Raw genomic sequence first — 24070 nt, forward strand, 5'->3', positions numbered from 1 at the left:
TCCCGGTTTCATCTACTTTTCACAGAAGTTAGTATGCTTTTTGGTCTGAGAGCACAAGGAAACAGAGACGGATGGCTCCTCTAAGTGAAACTAACCCCTGAACATAGTGTCTAAAATCACAGGAAGCTTGTCAGTGTGGGCGGACACCAAGAGCAGACCAATTTGATAACCCCCTTCTCTCTCCATCTCTCTCTCTCTCTCTCTCTCTTTCTTTTTTAATCTCATGGAAATTAATGGAGAGAATCTGATGTATACCTTTAATTTAATTGTTCCCGCATAAGGTTTATAACCTTGGTCTGCTATAGGGGTAAACTTAGGTTTTTGATAGTCATCCAAAAATCTTTATATCTCTCCAGTTTCACTGCAGAATAAAACTAAATTTACCACAGTGGATTGTTACATTAAGTCTGGTATTTATTTCTCCCAAGAGGCCATCTGCTTCTGGGGAAAGGCAACGGGGTGCCCTCCATTAACATAACCAATTGATGGTGTAAGGATGTACAATTCATTGTTGACCCTTGCAATTCAGCTATTGTCTTGGAATGTAAGATTTGCTTCTCTTTTCACTGCATAACTACAAACGTTAAGGGTAGACTTTTATGAAGAGCATTGGCCCGTCGTTCGATCCAGCTTCTAGACTTTGCTTTTGATGCCCTGAAGTTCTTTTGATCAATCAGCCCACTAAGCCACGAAAACTCAGGTTACTGAAGCTAGAGGGGGAAGGGATGGGTTCTTCTGGTTCCACCTCTACAACGTCCCAAAAGAGCAGGTGTACTTGCAAAGTTAAAGCAGGGTCGTCTGTCTCCAGTTGCACAATCGGCGCAGGAGGGTGGAGCCCTCGCAACTGGCTCACCCGAGTGTGTGTGTCTGTGGGTGTCGGGGCACGCGCAGGACACACACGGACCCACTTTCCTAGGGCAGCCCAAACTCCGGCCGTCGCCTCAAAGGCTGTCAACTCGCACGCCTCTCCCTGCTGCGCACGGCTGGCCCCCTCCCCACTCCTCTACTCCCTCACGTCCCGCCCCCAAGGTAGCATGCACCACTCTCATTGGTTAGTGCTCCCCTCACTCCTAGGCCGCGGCCAACCACTCGAGAGCTGGTGGAGCGCGGCGGAGCCAATGGGAGTGCTCGTTGCGGCCGCTGCCGGGTCCGAGCGCCGGGAGGCGGTGCCGGGGGCGGGGCGCGGGTGGGGAGTCAGTTGCCGTTTGGAGTGAGGAGCAGGCGGAGGCGGCGGCGGCGGCGTCTGCGGTGGCGCGGGATCCGCGGGGAGCTAGACCCCTCCGGGCCCTTTCCTCCTGCCCCGATCCCCAGAAGCAGGGGTCTGGGCCCTCCCTGCAGTTGGCGGGCGCTCCCGCGCGTGCAGCCCCGCGAGGCGGCGAGCGGCCCCTGAGGCGGCGTGAGCCGGACTGTGGTCCCTCTCCCCTGTCAGCGCGATGCCCGGGGCGGCGGCGGCGGCGGCGGCGGCGGCTCCGGGCTCCTCGCGGCCCCGGCCGTGACCGCCACCCGGGGCCCGGCGCGGCGGTTGGGGCCGTTGGGCGTTTGTTGTCGCAGCCTTCCCCTCCCCCTCGCCGCGGCGCCGAGGCACCGAGGCGGCGGGGGTGCGCGTTGGGCAGGGGAGCGGGAGACTCCTCCTCCCCGGTCCCCGCGCCCCTCCCCCTTACACACTCGCACGCACTGCCGCGCCGGCTCCCACACGCTCGCGCGCCTCCCGCTCCGCGCCTCGGTGTCGGCCGGCGGCGTCCCGGGCCCTCGGAGCCACCATGTCCACTGCCTCCTCCTCCTCCAGTTCCTCTCAGACCCCTCACCCCCCGCCGCAGAGGATGCGGCGCAGCGCCGCGGGCTCCCCGCCCGCCGCCCCCTCGGCCGGCAGCGGGAGCGGTGCGGGCGGCGGCGGCGGCGGCGGCGGCGTGGGGTGCGCCCCGGCTGCGGGAGCCGGCCGGCTGCTGCAGCCCATCCGCGCCACGGTGCCCTACCAGCTCCTGCGCGGCAGCCAGCACAGCCCCACGCGCCCGCCCGCCGCCGCCGCCGCCGCCGCCGCCGCCGCCTCGCTGGGCAGCCTCCCGGGGCCCGGCGCGGCCCGCGGCCCCAGCCCGCCCAGCCCTACGCCGCCGCCGGCCGCGGCCCCGACCGAGCCGGCGCCGCGGGCCAAGGGCCGCCCGAGACGGTCCCCCGAGAGCCACCGGAGGAGCACCTCACCTGAGAGACGGAGCCCCGGCTCGCCCGTGTGCAGAGGTAGCGAGCCCAACCCTTCCGTCCTCCCGGGCGGCGGCTTCCCCGACGGTTCGGTCCGTGGAAACTCCAGCCTCTCCGGGCTTCTCTTTGCTAGTGCATTACCGAAGGTGTGAAAGTGGCTTTGGGAACCTCACCCCCTGCGGTCGCCGCGGGGCTGCGGGGCTCGGAGGAGCGAACTGCAGAGCAACTTTTACTTGACCCACATGCCGCCCCTCAGATTTTATCTTCCATCACTCGCCTGCATCGAAAGGTTTTTTTTTTTTTTTTCCTTCCAGTTTGCGAGCTGATTAGCTCGCTCACGTACGTGTGTGCTGTTGGTGGCGGGGGAAGGAGGAGCTGGGCAAAACACTTAAAAACACACGCACACAAACTCTGGCAGCCCGATAAGGTAGCGGGTTGTAATCTGCAGCCTCTTTGTGCTTTCCTGCAAAGTTCCTCGCAGTGTCCCCGCGACTACTGGGATATGTATGAATATATTTCTTTTTTGGAAGGGTGATCTGTTGGATGTGTAGGGGAGACAGTTGCGAATGTGCAGTTGAAGGGTGTTGTATAGTGTGGTGGTGGTGGTGGTTGGATGGTGGGGATTTTTTTTTTTTTTTTTTTTTTGTCTCCCTCTTTTCTCTACTTTATATAGTCATATGCATCACGGCAGTTACTTCCCTGGAAACCGTCTATGCCCAACTCAGGATTTTCATGGTAAATTTCTAAAGACCTATTTGTGGAGTGTGCTCACTTTTTCCTTCCATTTTTAAGTACACTTAACAGTTCAGTTGAGCTGTTAAAGGATCTCAAGTTTCTTTTTTGTTAGGTGTCAAAGGTAATGGTGAGCTAGTGGATGCTGTCGGCTTCCCTTAATGTTTTGTGTTTTGGTTTGGTTTTGTTTATGTCTGGGGACACAGTGCATGATCTAGTTGAGTCCTGGGGGAGAAAAGGAAGATTAGCCAAAACAGGGACTTAAAGCTCATAAGGGAGAGTGGAGTAGCTAATATAATTAGATGCCAGGCTAGAGCTACAGATGCTGCTGCTGCTGCTGCTGCTGCAGCAGCATTGTGGAGACAACTGATCATACCGAGTGGAAAACTCTCTGCTTGGAAGGGAAAGAAACACTGTGGAGCTCTCTGTACGTTTATGTGGTATGTGGACATTTTTTTAACGGAGTTTTGTTTTTAAACGAAAGACTTAGAGAAAAGTGATTATGTTATGATGGATTGCAGTTTGGCTGGTTTTTGTTTTTTTAAAAAAATATTTCTGGCTGATAAATTAGCATGTTGCTAAGGCACTTGTTTTCAGACCACTTGATGGTGTGGCAGAGTAGGATGTAGTGCAATGGTATGTGTACAGGAGCACCAAGAAATACCTCCTGTAATCTGTATGCACCAGGAGGAATTTGCTCCCCCACTCCTCCCCCAGGTCAGGCCAGCTGCTGCAGAAACTGACATCCTCCAGCAAATCCTGAATGAATGAATGAAAACAACGTGATCGCCCTAATAATGACCACAACCGAACACAACATCTTTGGCTGTATTTTATAGAAAAGGCCACCATTTTCTAACAGATTAATGCCATATGCAGCTCCCATGCACATTTTCTGGAGCTATATGAAATGAGACGTAAAGGAACGAATAGAAGGCAGCAGTTAAGAGAAATTTTTGAGTGATTTAGCTTCAACAGTACATAGATTGAGTTTTGGGATTTTCTTTTAGGGACTAATGTAACAGCCATAAAATAACCATTTCAGACTGTGTACACAGGGTTTTGTGGGCAGAGTAAGAGTAGTTGCTGCAACAATTTAATGGCCATCCAGTGCCTCCTCCCCTTTTGTTGATAAACACTAACATCTTACAACACATCCTAGTACAACTTGTTTTTCTGTATCCTTCAAAAGCCTTAATTGCTGAAGAATTACATGGTCCATCATAAAGTAGTTTTAATGAAATTTGTGATCAGGCTTAAGCTATCCTCTTTGTTGTAGTGTGGCGTATCCGAGTTAAATGCAATTTTAATGTAATCACGATGAAAACACTTTTCTGAGTCTGGTTGTGTAGCAGACAGATTTGCATCACCAGAGAGCTTGTATTGGGAATAGAAGAGGCTTTTCTGCTGTTTTTAACACCAGGTGGTTTGTCAGTTTCCTACATTTAAGGGATTTTGAATGCAGGCTCTTCAGCCCCCAGTTCCCTGATTATATTACCTTTATGTTACTTCTCCACATCCTGCCTTGCCCCTCTCTACCCAAATTAAAACTGTGCAACTAATCTCTTCTGTTTAGCTAGCCATTTAAAATCTGCGCTATGAACAGTTGAACAATCTTTCAAACATTATCTACTCAGTTTCTTTTAAATTCTGCAAGGTTCTGACTTCAGTGGATTTTAGCCTCCACAGGTCAAGGCTCCTGCTGCCGCTGCTGTTGCTGCTGCTGCAGACACTGACATCACTATACTGCATGAATGAAAAACAACAACGTGCTCCATTTCTTGCTCTCCACCTCCTTCCTTTTCTGCACACTTCTGTGTGTGTGTGTGTGTGTGTGTAAGAGGTGTTATGCTGCATTTAAAACTACATTTAAAAATGTTAGATTAAGTGGATGGTGGCTCAAGGGATATGTATTTAGTATAGAGGCATATTGTTTACAAAAAGCTTCAAGTGCTATGAGCATTTGGGCTGGAGGTGACATAACTGAGCATTCAGTATTTTTTTAAATCTGGACTGGTGGTTATGGAAGAAAATACAGAAGCTTTAAACACTTTTCTTTGTAATTGTTTTACCAAGAAGAAGTAATGAAACAACATGATTTCCAAACATGTTAGGTTATTATTTCCCTCTTAAACATTCTTAATATGTATATTTATAGGGTTATGGCTGTAGTAATAAAGAAATGACACTCTGATTATTTCACAAAGCTGAGGAAAAGCTGATTTCTGTAAAGATGCAATCAAATTTTAATAATTTATAAAATTCAACAAGATGGCAATTTATTTTTGTAGCACAATTTTAGATGATTTTAAAGGGTATCATAACAGAAGATACATAAATCTTTACCTTGCTCTGTATAAGGATATGAACTTTTACAAATTAAAACTATCTTGTTTATGCACGTGGATCATATTTTTGATTGTATTTTTAAAATTTCTTTTGTATTTTTAAAACTTCAAGGTTTGTTATTTATATTCATTTCTTTACTTCTGCCATTAGCAAAATGTCACCCTCCCCCTTGTTTGGTTCTGAAGGGTCTTGAAGTGGTGAATGACAAGCTGCTGAATGCATCCTCAGGCTCCCTGTGATGTGTTTGTAATAGATGTAAAATCATAAAGTATTATGCAAATAGTTATTTTTTTGTAATGGTAATACATAAAGTCTACCTTTGAGATAAATAGAACAACTCAAATGAGAATATAACAGGATGTTAGTGTTAAAAATTAATAATCTGTAAGCTAAAATCATGAGTAATATCCAAAAGAAAATAAAGTTGCTTCTTTCTGAAACCTCAGAGCAAAACCTATGGATTTAGAAACATTACAAATGCTCACAATTTTACTGTGTAAGCTAAGATAGTAAGTAGCAACTGCAAATCCTTTTGTGTTTTTTTTTGTAAAGATTGAACATTAGGATGAATTAAATATTCTAAAAGATATAAAAGCAGTTGCATTAGAGTACTCCGGATGGAGAATACTGCTTATTCTTAAGTGTACCAAATCTAGTTTAAAAAAAACATGGAAGAGCTTGTAATTTATATGGCTCCTTTTATGGAAAATAGCATGCGTTGATTCCTGATTTAACATAACATTTATTTAGGCCTAATGTGCTAGCAGATTACTGACTCTAGAGTGAAATTTGATTAGATTTTTTTCATGATTATTATTGAGAGCTTTATTGTTTTATACATTAAAAGTTATGATTACATTTTAAAAGAAAATACAAAGCCAGCCAGCATGTAATGTTGAATGACTTCATGTAGTGTGTGTGTGTATGTCTTTGTGTTTTAATCAATTAATTTGCTTTCAGTTTTTTAATCTTTTCATTAAATTTCCCTCTTAGAGTCATTTTTGTGCTATGCCCAGTTTGTAGAATGCAACATTTTTAATTACTTTTTTCCCCCCTTACTTTTTAGAGATACTTAGGCATTGCCTTCATATAAAGTTACTTCTCAGGCTGATATTCTTAGAAATTAAGGTCCTTCTAATGGCCCCCCTCTTTTAAAATTAATTTTCTTAGAGTGCTTAGAGGACCTTGTTTCAAAGCTTTCCTATACTTGAGTAAAAATAGTTAAAAGTTGTGGGGGGTTTTGTTTTGTTTTGTTTTTTCCTAAAATGGCAGGTTTCAAATACTGATTTTTGGGAAAGGTTATAGGCCTTTGAGAACTACACTAAGTATCAGCGGCATTGATTATTTAGCTTTTCCCATCAGTTATGGTGCATAAGATTTCTAGTTCAGTGAATTCAATAGAAAAGTGAATTTATATAAATTATTCTTAACTGTCTTACGTTTAAAGATTGTATTCTTCTCAAATAAGGTATGCTAAGCCTATTGAATATCATACACCTAAGATACATAAAAGCACCTTTGTCAGTTTAACTCTATATATAGTTTTGTGTGTATATATTGAGCTAAAAATTATTTCATTATTTACAGTACTTTTTACAGAAGGACATGTCTTTCACTGCAGTCTACATTTCTTCAAGGATTTGATGCAAATTAGGATTTATGCATTGGGAAATGCTGAAGGGTAATGACATCCTTGTGGTCTTTTTTTTATTTGTGATAAATGCAGACTAAATGTGAACAAGGAAACAAAGAAATAATTGGGCTCCATGGCAATGCATAACAATGGAAATAAATGGCAATGTTTAATAAATGGCTAATAGGAGAAGGCTTTTCCTATGTCTGAAATTTAAACAAATTTCTAAAAGTCTACTTTACCAAAACTTTCACATGTAGTGAGCTAATAGTCTGCCAAAGAATAAATGCTAACGACCATGATATTCTTAATTTTAGTTCACTCTTTTCTCCAGTGCTAAAAATTGCCAGACACTGCCACCAAGATAGGCTTTTCTGTAGCACCTGTGCCTGGTGCTGTTATCTTTTGTCTTCAGTATATAATTTTGTTATTAAATGATAAAGCAAATCACCGATGCTGTTTCTGTCCTTTATACTTTGTATTTTAGCAAGAGGTTGAATTTGAGACTGATAGTCTTTTAATTGAGTTTACCAGAAGTGGAGTAAAGAGAACACTACTCATCTATTAATTTGGAAAGCCTTAGGAACTGATGGAAGAGCCAGAAGTTACCTCCATTTTCTTCTGCCCTTTATCTGGACCCCTTAAACTGACCCTATTCCACCCGTCATCCAAATGATTCTAAAAGAATAAGATTTGTGCTTATTCTGCAAAACAGATTTGTAGTAATTCTGAAGAAAGTAAGGATTTTATATACATTATGAACAATTGCAGAGAAAAATATTTCTCCAGTATATGCACTTAGTAGGGACAAACATGGCAGATACCTTTCTTTAAGCAGTGTTGTTTACTTCAAATGAATGTAACAGGAGAAGGTAAGTCCATGAATACCTGAGTACCTTCCCCTGTATTATGTTGGTCTTTAGCTGTAGGTAGAAAGGAAGAAAGTGTTTTAGTGTTTATTATATACTAGGCAATGCATATATTCATTTATCAAGAAAGCACATTTGAAGTGCAAATCTTCTGATTTCAGATCTAGTGTTTATTCAACAGTACTATCCTGTTGCTCCTAACTCAGAACGGCTCTGAAGTTGGTGACCAGCTGTGATTTCTGAGCTAAAAGAATTACTAAAGAATAGGTTTTCTGTTGTTTTTACAGCACTATTATACTATGCTAGGATGTGCTTTGACATTTTCAGAATGTCTAAACATGTAAGACAGGATGGTGAATGTAACTGGAATGAATATATACATGGATTGGTCATATTTCTCCATTTGTTCTTAATAGAAAAGTCTTTAAGTGTCTGTGAGAGAGAGCAAGAGAGTGAGAAATCCTTCTTCCTGAGGGCTCAGGGATGTGAACTTGACTGTTTCTGGCCCTCCTCCCACCTCAGATTTGTGCTGTCCTTGAATCTTAGTGCAAAGTGCTTTTCTCCACGAATATTAAAAGTTAGTTGCACATGGTGGTGAACTAATGAATGCTGCAGGTATCACTAAGCAGAGACTAGTCTCAAGTGATTGTCTCAGCAACTGGTACTAGTTAATTCAGTCCTCCCAAGAGCTAACACGTTATCACTGCAATTTGTGGGTTTGAACTGTGAATGTTTGTAACTTAACGAAATGCCACCGTGGTGCACCTTAATGATGGCTCACCAAGAATAAGGATGAATGAAAGCAACCAGTAAAACCCATTATTGTGTGGCAAGGTCAGTGTCCAAAATTGTCTTACAAGTCATTAGAATCAAGAAATCTACTAAACATATGAATGTGTTTCGTAAACTGCTACAACTTGCTGCCTGGTGTTACTAAAGATCAGATACCAACCACCTACTGACAGTAATCACTCCTTATTTAGTCAGTATAACCACAGGGATAACTTTTGTGAATAGTCCATATAGCTAATTTTAACATTTAGATTACTAAAAAATTATTTGATGGAACCTTTTTCTAAAGGTATTATGCAGTTTTCTTAAGCAGAACAAACGATATAAGTGAACTCTTTTGTGGCTTATTTAGCTTTATCAATATTTGCATACCTAACAAAATGATGATTACAGATAGTATTGAATATAAGATTGAGCATTAACTGACAACTAGAGTTGCCCTATAACCGATTCTATAAATTTGCTTTTGGGATTGTCTTATTTTGAGAGAGAGAGAGAGAGAGAACTTTAGGCAGGTTCCATGCTCGATGTGGACCCTGATGTGGGGCTCAGCCTGAGATGAAATCAAGAGTCAGATAAGAGTCAGATAGATGCTTAACTGACTGAGCTACCCACGTGCCTTAGGATTGTCTTTTTTTTTTCTGATGAAGGTGGAATGAAGCAATGTGTGGCCACATTATTCCGTAATAGAATAATTTAGCTCTTTTTTTTTTTTTTTTTTCAGAATTATCCCATTAAGGGCAAACTTATTTTCTAAATGGTACTTAAAAGAGTCTCAGAAACAAAAAGGTATACTGGAAAATACTAGATTCAGAGCTAAGAGACTTCTATTTCTAGTTTTAACATTTGACCTACAGCAAATCACTATCTCTTGGTATCTTGTTTTCTCTATCTTTACAGTGAGAGGTGGGATTTTTAAGATTTTGGTTTAGGTAGAGAAAAAAATTCTACTGAAAGGGAAAGTAAGTTTATTAAGCTAGGTAATTTTTTAAAATATCCCCCCCCCCCGTTTTTTTGAGGTATAACGGAAATAAAAATTGTGTATATTTAAGGTGTACATTATGATGATTTTATCTAGGTATACATTGTGAAGTGGTCACCACAGTCGAGCTAATTAATAACATTCATCACCTCAGATAGTTACCTTTTGTTTTGCTGTGTGATGAGAACATTTAAGATCTCCTCTTGGCTAATTTCAAGTATACATTATTATTAGAGTCACTGTGCTGTACATTATTCCTCATTATTCACCCAGAATTTAGTCGTCTTATAATTGAAAGTTTGTACCTTGACCTGTATCTTCCTATTTCTCTCACCCACAAGCCCCTAGAAACCACCACTCTACTCTCTGCTGCTATAAATTTGACTTTTTTTAGATTCCACATGTAAGTGAGATCATACAGTATTTGTTTTTCTGTGTAGTACAGTGTTCAGGTTCATCTCTGTCACCAGTAGTAGGATTTCCTTCTTTTTTTAAAAAGACTATATAATATGTGTGTGTGTGTGTGTGTGTGTGTATGAATGTGATATTTTCTTTATCCATTTCTCCATCAATGGATATTTATGTAATTCTCATATCTTGGCTATTGTGAATAACGCAATGAATGTGGAAGGGCAGATATCTCTTTAAGGGACTGATTTCATTTCCTTTGGATGTATATACCCAGAAGAAGGATTGCTGGGTTATATGATAGTTCTATTTTTAATTTTCTGAGGAACGTCTATACTGTGTTTTTTCTCCAAGATTTTACTTAAATTCAAATTTGTTAACGTATAGTGTAGTATTAGTTTTCAGGAGTAGAATCTAGTGATTCATTATTTACATATAACACCCAGTGCTCATCGCAAGTGCCCTCCTTAATGCCTGTCACCTTTTAACACATCCCCTGTTCCTTTCTCCTCCAGCACACCTGAGTTTTTTCTCTATCTTTAAGAGTCTCTTATGGTTTGCCTCCCTCTCTGTTTTTACCTGAATTTTTATTTCCCTTCTCCTATGTTCATCTATTTTGTTTCTTAAATGCCACATGAGTGAAATATTGTATTTGTCTTTCTCTGACTGACCTTTTTCACTGAGCACAGTACACTCTTAGTTCCATCTACCTCATTGCAAATGGCAAGATTTCATTCTTTTTGATGGCTGAGTAATATTCTGTTTTGTGTGTGTGTGTGTGTATTCATCAGCCAATGGACATTTGGGCTCTTTGCATACTTTGGCTATTGTGGACATTGCTGCTATAAACATTGAGGTGCATGTGCCCCTTTGAATTTGTATTTTTGTATCCTTTAGATAGATATCTAGTAGTGCAATTGCTGGGTTGTAGTATAGTTCTACTTTTAACTTTTTGAAGAACCTCCATATTGTGTGGCTGCACCAATTTGCATTCCCACCAGATTTGTTCTTTTTCAACATTACTTTGGCTATATGCAATCTTTTCTAGTTCCATACAAATTTTAGAATTGTCTGTTCTAGCTCTGTAAAAATGCTGCTGTTATTTTGATAGGGATTGCATTGAATGTGTAGATTGCTTTGGGTAGTATAGATATTTTAACAATATTTGTTTTTCCAGTCCATGAGCATAGAATGTTTTTCCATTTCTTTGTGTTTTCTCCCGTTTCTTTCATAAGTGTTCTATAGTTTTCAGCATACAGATTTTTCACCTGTTTAGTTATGTTTATTCCTAAGGATCTTATGGTTTTTGGTGCAATGGTAGATGGGATTGATTCCTTGATTTCGCTTTTTGCTGTTTCATTATTGGTGTATAGAAAAGCAATAGATATTTTTTAAAATATTTTATTTATTTATTCATGAGAGACACAGAGAGAGAGAGGCAGAGACACAGGCTGAGGGAGAAGCAGGCTCCCTTCAGGGAGCCTGACGTGGGATTCCGTGGGATTCCGTGGGATTCCGTGGGATTCCATCCTGGGTCTCCAGGATCACGCCCTGGGCTGAAGGCAGCGCCTAAACCACTGAGCTACCCGGGCTGCCCCGAAAAGCAACAGATTTTGGTACATTGATTTTATATCCTGCCACTTTGGTGAATTCATGTATCAGTTCTTCCTTTTTTTTTTTTTTTTTTTTTGTGGAGTCTTTTGGGTTTTCTACATAGATAGACTGTTTTCTGTTCCCAGAAATTTACATTGCCACCAGTGGCATACAGGCGTTACCTTTTCTCCACATCCTTGCCAATACTTTTTATCTCTTACCTTTTGATAATAGCCATTCTAGCAGGTGTGAAGTGGTATCTGATTGTGGGTTTAATTTGCATTTCCCTGATGATTAGTGATGTTGAGCACCTTTCAACATGTACCTGTTGGCTATTATATTTCTTCTTTGGAAGAATGTTCAACTCCTTTGCCCATTTTTTAACTGGATTTTTGTTGTTGTTTTTGCTATTGAATTGTATGAGTTCCTTATATATTTTAGATATTAACCCCTTATCAAATGTATGGTTTACAGATATTTTCTCCCATTCTATAGTTTCTTTTTTCATTTTGTTGATTTTTTTCCTTTGCTGTGCAGCAGCTTTTTAGTTTGATGTAGTTCCACATATTTATTTTTGCTTTTGTTGCTTTGCTTTTGGTGCCATATCCAAAATGTCATTGCCAAGACCAATGGCAAGAAGGCTTTTCCCTATATTTTCTCCTTCTCCTAGGAGTTTACAACTTCGGGTCTTATTTTAAAGCTTTAATCATTTTGAGTTAATTTTGTATATGGTATAAGATAATATGGTTTCCTTGTTTGGCATGTGTATATCCGTTTTTCCAACACCATTTATTGAAGAGGTTGTCTTGTGAAAAGTCACATTGTGTATTATTGGCACCTTTGTCAAAGATTAGTTGACCATATACCTATGAGTTTATTTCTGGGCTTTCTGTTCTATTCCATTGGTCTCTGTGTCTGGTTTTTTTTTATGCCAGTATCATATTGCTTTGATTACGATTGTGTTGTATGGATTAGATAATTACTGGTAAAATGATCATTTATTGAGCTTTTATGTCAGCCTTCATTGAAACCTAGTCTTCATTGAAACCTAATGTAGAGTACTTTTATAATTTCTCTTCACAGATGAGTAAATGACATCCTGACAAGTTAAGTAATTTGCCCAAGGTCAGGCAGCATGCACATAGGGCCCAGATGGTCCATTTAACTCTCTTAAGTCCTGACTTGAAGTTAGCTGAGAGTTGCTTTTGGAACCCGGTTCATTATGGGACAGGAAAGCATGCATAATGGGTCATGCAATTGCTTATATAGTTAAATCATAGAGAGGCCAAAAATAGCATTAGAGGGTTGGGTTGGGTGAAGAGAAAGCTAAATGGGAGTAGGCTCTAGGGTCATTAGAACCTAAAATAGCTGCAAGTATTCCCAATGATTCAGGCCTCACGTATGCATATAAGAATGTCACAGCATTTCAAAAGTTTATTATGCCATTAGTAAGTCTTCATCTCGGTCCTTAAAGGATCTACCACTGTGTTAAAGCAGACTTTAGATTTCATTTTTTAAAAAACTGCCTTTCATATTGAAATCTCAAAATCTGGATAGAAGAAGGTCTTTTGTATTTGACAATTTAAACTTTACACTTCTAATAAGGATCCATTCATCCCTAACATTCCTTACTCTTGCCATCCTTTGATATTTTAGCATTCAAAATGGTACCTTTTTATGTATCACTCTTATGGCAAAGCAGCAAGGTCCACTATCTTCTCAGCTTAAAACTGCCTGGGCTCTTTCACTTTCCTGGGTTAGCTGATATCCAGAAAAGATATTCTGAGCTCCATTTTAATAATTTCTTCTATGGTGCTTCGCTCTTTTTTTTTTCCAGTGTCACTTGTGTTTATTGTAAGCTGTCTTGAATAGTCAGTGTGGAACATGAGTTTTTTCATAGGTAACATTAGAAATTGTATTTTTATTGTTACGATATTGAAAGTTTTGAATGTATGTGATGGATGGAGTTTTCCATGACAGTTCTTCTGTTACTAACTTTTCTAATTAAATACATCAATTTATAAGTTGAATTAGTAAAGTAATATCTCTGTCTTAGAAGATGTTAAAAACTAGTAGGGCTCAGTTGCTCAGGGTTACATCGAGTCTAGCCATAAAAAAAAAATTGTATTTTTTCATGTATACCTATGAAATGATCTTTCCATGAAGGTACAAAAAGAGAGTGAAATACAGATTGGTCTATATATGAGCTGGTAGTGTGTAAACAAAATATATTCACAATATATTTGAGAGTCCTATGACAATTTGATATATTGCCATGAAAAAGAATCAGCTGTAAGATTATTTAATTTTCTAGCATTTACTGGATAGAGGTTAGCAAACATTGCTAAATGCAGTTTGATTAGTTTCATAGAAGTGAGGAGTTAGACTGTGCTCAGAAATACAGTTTTCTGAAATAAGCTACAATATTCTGCAATATTTTGATCAGATAGCTTAAAATTTTTTTTTAAACCAGAATGACCCATTATTTAAAAAACAAAAATAAAAACAAACCTCTAATCAGTTGCATTTGCTTATTACTCTTTGGCTTTTTGGTTAACATATGGCCAGAGATTAGTGAAGCTTTAATGTAATTTCCATAATAACTGTTCATTCATTCAAGAAATGTTTGTTTCAGTTACCGTACTAGTTGTTGGCAGTATGTTGGTGAGTAAAACTAATGGAATTTCTCCCTCTTTTGCACAATAAATATTTGATGAATTTGTACACTATTTGAGGAACTCTGACCCTTACAGAATACATATTCTAGGTGCAGTTGATGTGCTCACATTCATATTTCTCAACAAAATCAATTCATTTAAAATCTGCCAAGATTTTAACCCACTATTTTCTCTGAACTTTCAGCTTCACGTATGAAGTATGTTCCTTTGCTCGCTTTTCTAAGTTGAGCTTTTGGGTTGAATACCAAATATTCTACTTATATGTGTTTTTCTTTCATTAGATTAAGCCTAGGAGAGCTTCATTCTGTGGCTCCCATAATATATTTAGGTCTGATGTATAATATTCTACTCTAGTTGGCCTAGGATGATGTCATTGACACTTTCTCCTCACACAATATACACAGATACCCTCTCGGTATTCTGAACTTTATTGTTGGATGTGTCATCTTGGGTAGAAATGTAGTAGTAAGTAGTAATGATGTGTAGTGATATCTGGACATTGGTATCTTGTGAGACTGTTGAAATGAGTACAACTTGGTTTTGGCTAAATATCTGCTATTATTGAGCTAGAATAGAATGGAAAAGGAGCTTTTCACAGATTGTTACCATTAATATCTCAGTTGAATTCACAGTGACTTAATTTGTCTTTACTATACTCTTTACTGAATTTAGTTTTCATTTTTACCTATTCATTAAAGTTTTTATCCTAAAGAATTATTAGCATTAAAGTCTTTAGTATTAGCATTCGGTTATATTAGTTAATCTTTAAGACAGTTACCGTGTTCTACTTTGTACCAAGCCAAGTGGTCAAAAAATAACATCTTTTTACAGATAGTCCCATTTAATGGAATAAGTATTACACTTACTCTCACGGAAAAACGGATGTTAGGTGAGGTGTATATTCTGAATTGGCTTTTTTTTTTTTTATGTCGCTTATGGAACGTTGAAGAAATTCTTATAATAAACGATCTAAATTGCATATAGGAAATTTATTTATCTATCTATTTATTTTTAACGATTTATTTATTCATGAGAGACACAGAGAAAGAGAGAGAGGCAAAGACATAGGCAGAGGGAGAAGCAGGCTCCTTGCAGAGAGCCTGACGTGGGACTCGATCCTGGATCCCAGGATCATGTCCTGAGCCGAAGGCAGATGCTCAACCGCTGAACCACCCAGGTGTCCCAAATATAGGAATTTTAGAAAATTGGAAGGCATAGGAAAAGTAATGAAATAAATTATTGTTAATATTCGCTGTGTCATTTAAAAATATTCTCTTCTTGAATTAAGTGCTTCAAATTAGCTGGAATCTTTTATTAGACTGACTGTATTAGTCCCATAGTTAATATAACAATACTAGAACCTTTAACAGTTGATTTACGAATTTCTCATCTAAACATTGTCTTGGTATTTGTTACTCTGTATTCCAAGCAATTTTGTTGGATATGTGTGCTTCACCAAATAGCACCTTGTCATTTATAGCGTTCCAGTGTCAAGCATGGAGGCTGGTTGCTTAGAAGGCCCTACAGCAAACACTTATTTTACCTTTACATAGGGTTTATAAGAGATTTGTTTTAGCTATATGTGTTCAAATCACTGAACAGTGATTATTATGACATGCAGCCTTATAAATCTCTGACAAAGATGAAGATTAATAGATTACATTTGTGTTACTATTTTCTAAAATACCTAAGTGTTTAGGTAAGTGATGGCTTTTATCTTCGTTGAGGGCCTACCACTCAATGGTAGTATACAAAAGGTTAGTAAAACAGTGATTTAAACCTTCACGTGAAATAGGAGCTGGGTGCTCCTGCTGGTAGAAATAGGTGAAACAGGGATGGATGATGTTAGGACAGTCCACATTTTGAAAGATGGAGAGTATGTTTCTTTTTTTTTTTTTTTTTAATTTTTTTTTTTTTAAGATTTTATTTATTTATTCTTGAGAGATAGAAGGAAAGACAGAGCCAGAGACACAGGCAGAGACAGAGCCAGAGACACAGGCAGAGGGAGAAGCAGGCTCCATGCACCGGGAGCCCGACGTGGGATTCGATCCTGGGTCTCCAGGATCGCGCCCTGGGCCAAAGGCAGGCGCCAAACCGCTGCGCCACCCAGGGATCCCGAGAGTATGTTTCTACAGAGTGAGTTTCTAAGTTACATTTAGAGTTCTCTTAAGTGAATTTTGCCCTGTCGAGGCTCCATGGAATCAGCTTCTAAAGCTGTTAAATTTAGAGAAACTAAAGTTATCATGCCCCAAATTCAGTGGGCTTTTTCACTTAAAATTCTAAGTGTTTTTATAGTCTTTCATAAAGATCATGATTATACTAAGCTCCAAGGAAGGAGAATGTAAGTTACATATTAGTTTGTGCTTCATTATAATGTTAAAAAAAATTAACTGTAGAGTGGATTTGGGTATAGTTATTTGCTTTAGAGAATGTCTAACTTATGTGCAAGTAAAATTATTCAATTTACCAAAGTGTTATTTACACAAACTTTTTAGGAAGTCAGTTACACAAGGTTGAGGTTCATCTGAGGTTGTAAAAACATATTACTGAATAGTGTAATTTCTCATTGCGGCATAAAATGTTCTACTGACATTTAGCAGAATTAACTAATATCCTAAGGAGTTGTTACAAATTAGCATGAATAGATACTTTCCATTCACTTTTTAGTTTTAATTTAAAGATTCTAAGAAAAGTGGTATTCAACTAACCCCTAAAAGGGAAAGAACTCATATATACTAATGATTTTATGTCTCACATTTCTCTGTGGAAAGATATGCTTTTAAATTAGATAACTATTCCAAGGCTTTTTCTAGAATATTGGTCCTTATAAAAAGAAGTTATTCAGTTAGAGTTTCCTAGCAAACTGTTTGTAACCAGCTCCATGGAGGAAGTATTTCTTCCTTCATGAAAAACTTTCCCAGAAACTTCTACCGTTACTAATGTCAGGGAAGACAAAGCAATAAATAAGCATAATTAGACTAGAAATATGATTCGTGCTGTGGATTATGATTTTATTTATAATTGTATATATAGGGGATCCCTGGGTGGCGCAGCGGTTTGGCACCTGCCTTTGGCCCGGGGCGCGATCCTGGAGACCCGGGATCGAGTCCCACATCAGGCTCGCGGTGCATGGAGCCTGCTTCTCCCTCCGCCTGTGTCTCTGCCTCTCTCTCTCTCTCTGTGACTATCATAAATAAATAAAAAAATTAAAAAAAAATTTATAATTGTATATATATTACTGTATGCTGATTTTAACGTACTGATATATATATATATATATATATATATATATATATACACACATATATATATAACCTAAGTTTCTCTGTATACCTGAGAACCAGGAAATTAACTGGCCAACTAATATATTTATTCCGAAGGTCTATACAGTATGGATAAGGATGTACATGTGAGTGTGTGTATGTGAGTGTGAGAAAGAGAAAAGTCCCTAAGGTTCACATTCCTTTATCTGCAATTACTGAGGAAGCACTGGCTCCTGATACTTTCTCCATACAGAGTAGGGATTCATGATCTTCTTTTCATAATACTTTAGGTACTTTGAATATAATGAGTGGTAGTGACTTAGAAACTTGGTTTATCTCCTATAAGATGAAAGCAGTGGATATCTAACTAGGTATAATTCTTAACATCTTCCTTGATATTATGGGGAAACTTGCTGTTTATCATGTTATAATTATATTTCCTTCCTGGAGGCACATCTTAAATGCTGACTTCTTTGACTAAACTGTTTACTTCAGGGTCATTTGGTAAAAAATAAATTTGGATTGGTTTGGAGAAAAAAATTAATCAGCCCAAATACAAATTCCCTTTTCTAAATCATCTAACATGCTTTAGAATGCCAACCCAGTTACATACAGTTTAGTTTTATTAACAAATGTATGATAATTTTCTCTGCTGGAGCTGGCATTGTGATTTTTTTTTATAAGTATTTTGTTTCTTTTCTTTTTTATTTATTTATTTATTTATTTATGATAGTCACAGAGAGAGAGAGAGAGAGGCAGAGACACAGGCGGAGGGAGAAGCAGGCTCCATGCACCGGGAGCCTGACGTGGGATTCGATCCCGGGTCTCCAGGATCGCGCCCTGGGCCAAAGGCAGGCGCCAAACCGCTGCGCCACCCAGGGATCCCGGCATTGTGATTTTTGAGCAGAAGATTATGTTGGTATTTAAATGCAAAGTTTAAACAAGCACTGAAAGGTGTAATTGCATTTCTGTGGCCAAGAGAATTCTTCTAGGTGGTACCTGTATACAGCTAATTAAAACAGACATTATCCATACCTTCTACAAATTGTCATATCCAAATATTTTAAATATCATTATTTAACATCTTTGGATGTGTTGCTCATGCTCTTTATCTTCTTGTTAGTCTAATTACCATCTGTAGAGTAGGTTTTATTTTAAAGTGTGTTCAACCTATGTTTCACAGGGTAGCATATATATCATACTCTCGTAGTTAACATACTTTTTAAAAGTGGCCTATTTTTCTATGCTACTGAGACAAAAGGAATAATTTATTAATAACTTTTACCCATTATAATTCCAAATTTGGGTCATGTGCTCTAATCATATATAATAAGATATGATTAGGAGTACAGTTATCAAGGTATCAAAGAGTATCAAAAGATTTAAGTTGAAAAACTCAGACTTGGTACAGAAATGGAGTTGAGTGGTTTCTTTTCTTTGCTTATTGGCACTACAGAACACGACCTTGATTAAGACTTTCAGACCCAAGGCATCATGTGTTGAGTTCTTCCTTCCTATCAGCGTAATCATTGACTTTTCCTCCTCCCTCATTTCTCCCATCCTGCTCGTCTCTACATCTTGTCCCATCTGCTCCGATTATGTCCTAAATCTGATGGCTTCTTTCTATCCTTTCCATGTCTTAATTATTGTTGTACTGTTGTGGTTTCCCCTGCTAAAGCCTCTCATCTTTAATTTAGCCATCATATTGCTATAAGCGCAGTCCTTCTTTAAAAAAAAAAAATCTGAAGTTTAAATCCACCATTGTGTACCTTGTGTTCTTTGTGAACTGAACTCACTTTTTATTGATAATGCTTTATCCTTTATAGCTCCGTACTTTGAATACATGTTCCTTGTAAGGGTAAGGTAAAATAGATTACCTTAAATTAGATTAAGTTAGATTACCCTACTTGTGGTGACAATTTTTGATAATAATTAGTGAGATTGTAAAATCTGGCCCAAACTGTATGGTAGGATAATTGTAGATGCTAGTGCTACCAACTTTACTGCATCTCAGAGTTTAAAGAAAGGTGGTCCACCAAGTAGTACTAGAACTACTTTGAAAATTCGCTTTGGAAGATCTACTCTCTCTTCATCTGATTCAGCACTTTGGCAAGTGGGGTTCATTGTTACCAGTACTTCTGCGATATGCGAGAGATACTGCACCAAGTTTGATTGTGTGATCTTGGTAGAATGTATTTTTATATAATTTGCTTTGTATTCTCACTAAGTAAAGATCCTATAACTACTCTTTGATTACATTTTGAAAAGACCATCTTCAAAATAGCTCAGCGATGTTTTCAACAATGGTAGCCTTCTAAAATTAAGTCCATGATCTGCCAGGATGCTTGGCAGGACAAGAAGTATAGTGTATTTGTTAAATAGCCTTACTTCATATAAACATAGTTCTTGCATGTACACTATAGGAAGCATTTTGTATTGAATGAATATATTTTAATTACCCATTTGTGAAATATCTGAGCATAGAAACTATAGTCTTTTATATAAATGTGGAAAATAGATGATAGTAGGACCTGAATTCAAGTTAGTTGTCACTGTCTTGTGCTTTATTCACAATGACTTTAGATGAGCCTCACATATAGAATATTAAAAAAATATATATATGGAGCTATTCTATTTGAGGCTTTTCTAAAAAGTCTTCAGTAAAGAGGTCCAGAATACATGCCAGATGATTTCCAGTTTTTAAATATTTATTTCATAAAGGCTAGGGGAAGATGGATAAATTATATTTACAAGTTCAACAGATGTTCCTTGAGTAGTTGTGGTAGGTATTAGAAAGACAGACAGACAGACAGACAAAAGCCTTACTTTTAGTGGGAAGGACTCAATCTCTGGTAGATAAGTCTTACATTAATCATTTAAGTATGAACTCAGTACAAACTAAACAGATTAGTGAAGACTATTGGGTTTTTCATTCCTTTCATTAAGTGAAAGTACAATAGCTAAAACATAGGGAGAAAGAGATAAAGGAAAGTGAGGGACTTGACATCTCCATGAAAAATAAGTTAACTGCATTATTCATAATGTTTAAACATATATTGTTCAGTACTTGTATCTCAACACTACATTGGATCTTAAAATTTTTTTTATTTTTTATTTTTATTTTTTTTAGAGAGAGCAAGTGCAGGAGCAGGGGGAGGGGCAGAGGCTGAGGGAGAGGGAGAGAGAGAAGCTTAAGCTACATGCCCCACAGTGAGTTGAACACAGGGCTCAGTCTCATGCTGATGAGATCATGACCTGAGCTGAAATTTTGATTTCAGTCAAATGCTGACTGAGCTGTCCAGATGCCCCAGGATTTTAAAAATTCTAACCAGAAGTAGAGGGAAAGAATGTAGAGAGGGGAAATGTAAATGTAAACCCAGGTGATCCACCTTTTTTGTGTAATTTGCTTAGTGTGGCTTGGTTTTCCTCCCATATTGAGATCAGTCCCCAGTCTATCTGGAGATGTGAGGGTTTTGATTCCAAACGCCCCAACTGTTCTGTTCGAGTATTGTTAATGATTCAACCTGAATCCAAAACCAAAGTCTGTTATTTGGGCATTTGGTTGGAACATTGTTCTTTTATCATTTGGGGGGGGGGGGGGGAATGAATTCAGATCTAACAAACTCTGAAACTTTGTGACTCTGTTCCATTCATAGGTCCTAGGCAGTGCCATTTTGACGAACTACACAGTTCAATCAATATCAATAGACTATTTTTGACTAAGATTATAATGACTAATTCTATGGCTATTTTAGAAGAGTAAAATATGATGCTATTTGAAAATATTTTATGACACTTTTCCCCTGCACTTAGTCATGCCACTAGTAGTTTTATTTTTCCTTAAGTTGCTCTCAGTCCTTGGCAGCATTTCCTGGCAACCTTTTATGCACAATATTTGTAGAATTGTTGAGGTGGAAGGTGTACTGTGTATGCAAACACAGAACTGGTTTTTACCGTGTTCTGTTTTACTCCGTAGCCTCCACAAAGGTGTCATTTGTCTAAGACATTTTCCTTCAGGATGTTTCCTGCAGCTTTTGGCCATTTCCAACTTTAATGAAGCATCCAATTTTGGATAAACTACTGCTTCACAGTTACACATTTGATTCTTTGGTGTCAATATTTAGGAAAGTGAATGCTAGAATAAACATCTGTGTTTCCTTATTTCTGAAGCCTTCATTCTGTTCAGCCTATTGGTTCTGGTTTTATACAGAAGTGTAGTTAGTTGTGTATTTGCCAGTCAATGACATGTTCACCATTGCTGGATTGGGGGACACAATGTAGGGGAAAATAAAGTTCATAGACTAAGTTTAATTTATTAGATGCTTTTTAACTAAGCAGATCAGTAATAGCCACACATATTCCAGTGCAGATTTCCATTTATCATTTGCCTATGATCAGTAAATTTGCTTGACTGGCAGTCCTATCTTACCTAGTCCTTACCCTTGAGGGTAAGCAGTTAATTTTCTTTCTAGGCTTTTATTCTTAGCTTCTACATTTAACCGTGGAGTTAACTACTTCTATTATTATGCTATATTATGAGCTTATCTATAGTTATTATTACTGAAGCAAAGTATTTATAGCTTAGACTTAGGTGCTTAAGTCTTAACTTTGTAAATTGTATGGTAAAATATATTTGGATTTAGAATTCTTACAAATTCACAGTGTAGATATCATGAGAAGAAATATTTACTTGTCTAGGAGACTGTAGTGCTTTTTGAGTCATATTAATTCATTCGTCAGATAAGGGGTAAGAATGCTAATAATTTTTTTCAGAAGCTTTTTTCAGAATCAGAGGAATTACAGTTGTCCTACAGATTTCTAAAGATTTCATTTTATATGGTATAATTTCTTTTTTAGTAGTGATAAGCCCTTGATCCCATAATGGTAGTAGTCATAATCAATTCTTTCTCAGCCTTGAAGATTATTTTAAGACTCTTTGTTCTTTATTTCCTCCCTTGTCCATTCAAAGTTACTACCTGAGTGGCTCATACCTCCTATCACTTTTTATATTAATTCCTTTCCAAGCTGTTGGTTGTGTGAAGCTTAGTCTCTGATAGGTTCTTTAGGAAGAACTCATGGGAACAATATCCCTCATGTTCTCCATACTTTATGTAGCAAGAACTCAGCTATAGTTTTTTTTATCTGTGCTTGAATATTTGAAGGTTATGACATTAGCTTTATTAAAATGTGTTTGAAGTGGGCTGTTCTGGATAATTTTCTCCAGATACACATACACACACACACACACACACACACACACACGCACAGACACACATACACTTTCAATATGTAATTTCAAGTTATCTTTTATTTTAGGAGAGTTTTTTTGTTTCCTGATATCTATCTATTTAGAGAGAGCATGCATGAGGAGGGGAGGGGTAGAGGGAGAGGGAGAGAGAGAGAATCTCAAGCAGACCCTATGCTGACTGCAGAGCCTGATATGGGGCTCAGTCTCACAACCCTGATATCATGACGTGAGCCAAAATCAAGAGTCAGAAACTCAATCAACTAAGCCACCCCGGCGCCTGTATATTTTTTTGTTTAGTTGCTTTGGTTTCCTTCAGGGATGCTTATTGAACATGTAGGACCATCTTGCTCATGGTACATATTAATCATTTTCTCTTGAAATCTTGAAATTATAAAATTAGTCTTGTGTTCAATTTCTGTTTCTGTTAAGGTGTTGCCCATTGTGCTTTGTGTCATTTAGTCTCCCTGAAGTAAATTTTTCTTACGTTTCTAAATCTTTCCTGAGTTTGGTCCTTCTCTTCATATCCTGCTTGCCCTCAAACACATCACTTCTGAATTTTTCTAATTCTGAGTCTTTTCATTGCTTCTGTCATTTAAAAGAAAGATTTTTAGGGGGGTCCCTGGGTGGCTCAGCGGTTTAGCGTCTGCGGCCCAGGGTGTGATCCTGGAGTTCCAGGGTCGAGTCCCATGTTGGGCTCCCTGCATGGAGCCTGCTTCTCCGTCTGCCTGTGTCTCTGCCTCTCTCTCTCTATGTCTCTCATGAATGAATTAATAAATAAATAAAGATTTTTAACTGGTTTAGAACTATTATTTTACAATTTTCATCCTATATGGGCATGTCTTTCTTGCATGCTTTCGTTATCCATGGACCATCATACTTATTCCTTAGGCTGTTTTCTTTTATAATTATGTGGGATTAATTTGCTCTTCTTTTCTTTTGGTCACATTTTAAGTGAAATGAATTTTCCTGTACTTTCAGGATAGCTTTTCTAGCTTTAGAACTCTAGTATTCTCACTTCTCTTGTTTTTATAAAATGACTTTAAAATCTCTTCCTTCCATTACCACCCTCCTTGACTACCTTCCCCAACTTTATCTCAACTTAGCTTTTGCTTTGCTTGTATCGTTCCTGTTATGTTCAGTTTGGATTGGACTCCTGGTAATTTCTCTTTTGTGTTGGACTCTGTAATGGAAGCAGCTTTTGTTAGGTTTGAGACTAGTCACATAGTTCCAGTACTTCAGATGTTTTTCAGTTCTGTCCTCTTGCACTCCTCTAGAACCCCCTCCCAATTTTGACTCCTGTGTTCAGATTGGCTCTTTACATTGAGCCTGT

The 24070-nt window shown here is 38.6% G+C and overlaps 1 protein-coding gene and 1 long non-coding RNA gene across 3 annotated transcripts in view; one reads left to right on the plus strand and one right to left on the minus strand.

Annotated features, from left to right (window-relative positions):
• LOC140599714 (uncharacterized) overlaps positions 1–2474 on the minus strand; it is a 101861-nt gene extending 99387 nt beyond the window's left edge. Inside the window, exon 1 of the long non-coding RNA XR_012002673.1 lies at positions 2197–2474. This is a non-coding gene — a long non-coding RNA (uncharacterized lncRNA). The remainder of the gene's footprint in view (positions 1–2196) is intronic.
• The window catches only part of GLCCI1 (glucocorticoid induced 1), a 101489-nt gene continuing 78636 nt past the window's right edge, over positions 1218–24070 (plus strand). For both annotated transcript variants that reach the window (XM_072764394.1, XM_072764395.1), the window contains exon 1: positions 1218–2232. In XM_072764394.1, the coding sequence (XP_072620495.1) occupies positions 1761–2232 (472 nt within the window). In that variant the 5' untranslated portion in view covers positions 1218–1760. The remainder of the gene's footprint in view (positions 2233–24070) is intronic.

The sequence above is a fragment of the Vulpes vulpes genome, chromosome 7 (genome assembly GCF_048418805.1).
Source record: "Vulpes vulpes isolate BD-2025 chromosome 7, VulVul3, whole genome shotgun sequence".
Classification (NCBI taxonomy): domain Eukaryota; kingdom Metazoa; phylum Chordata; class Mammalia; order Carnivora; family Canidae; genus Vulpes; species Vulpes vulpes.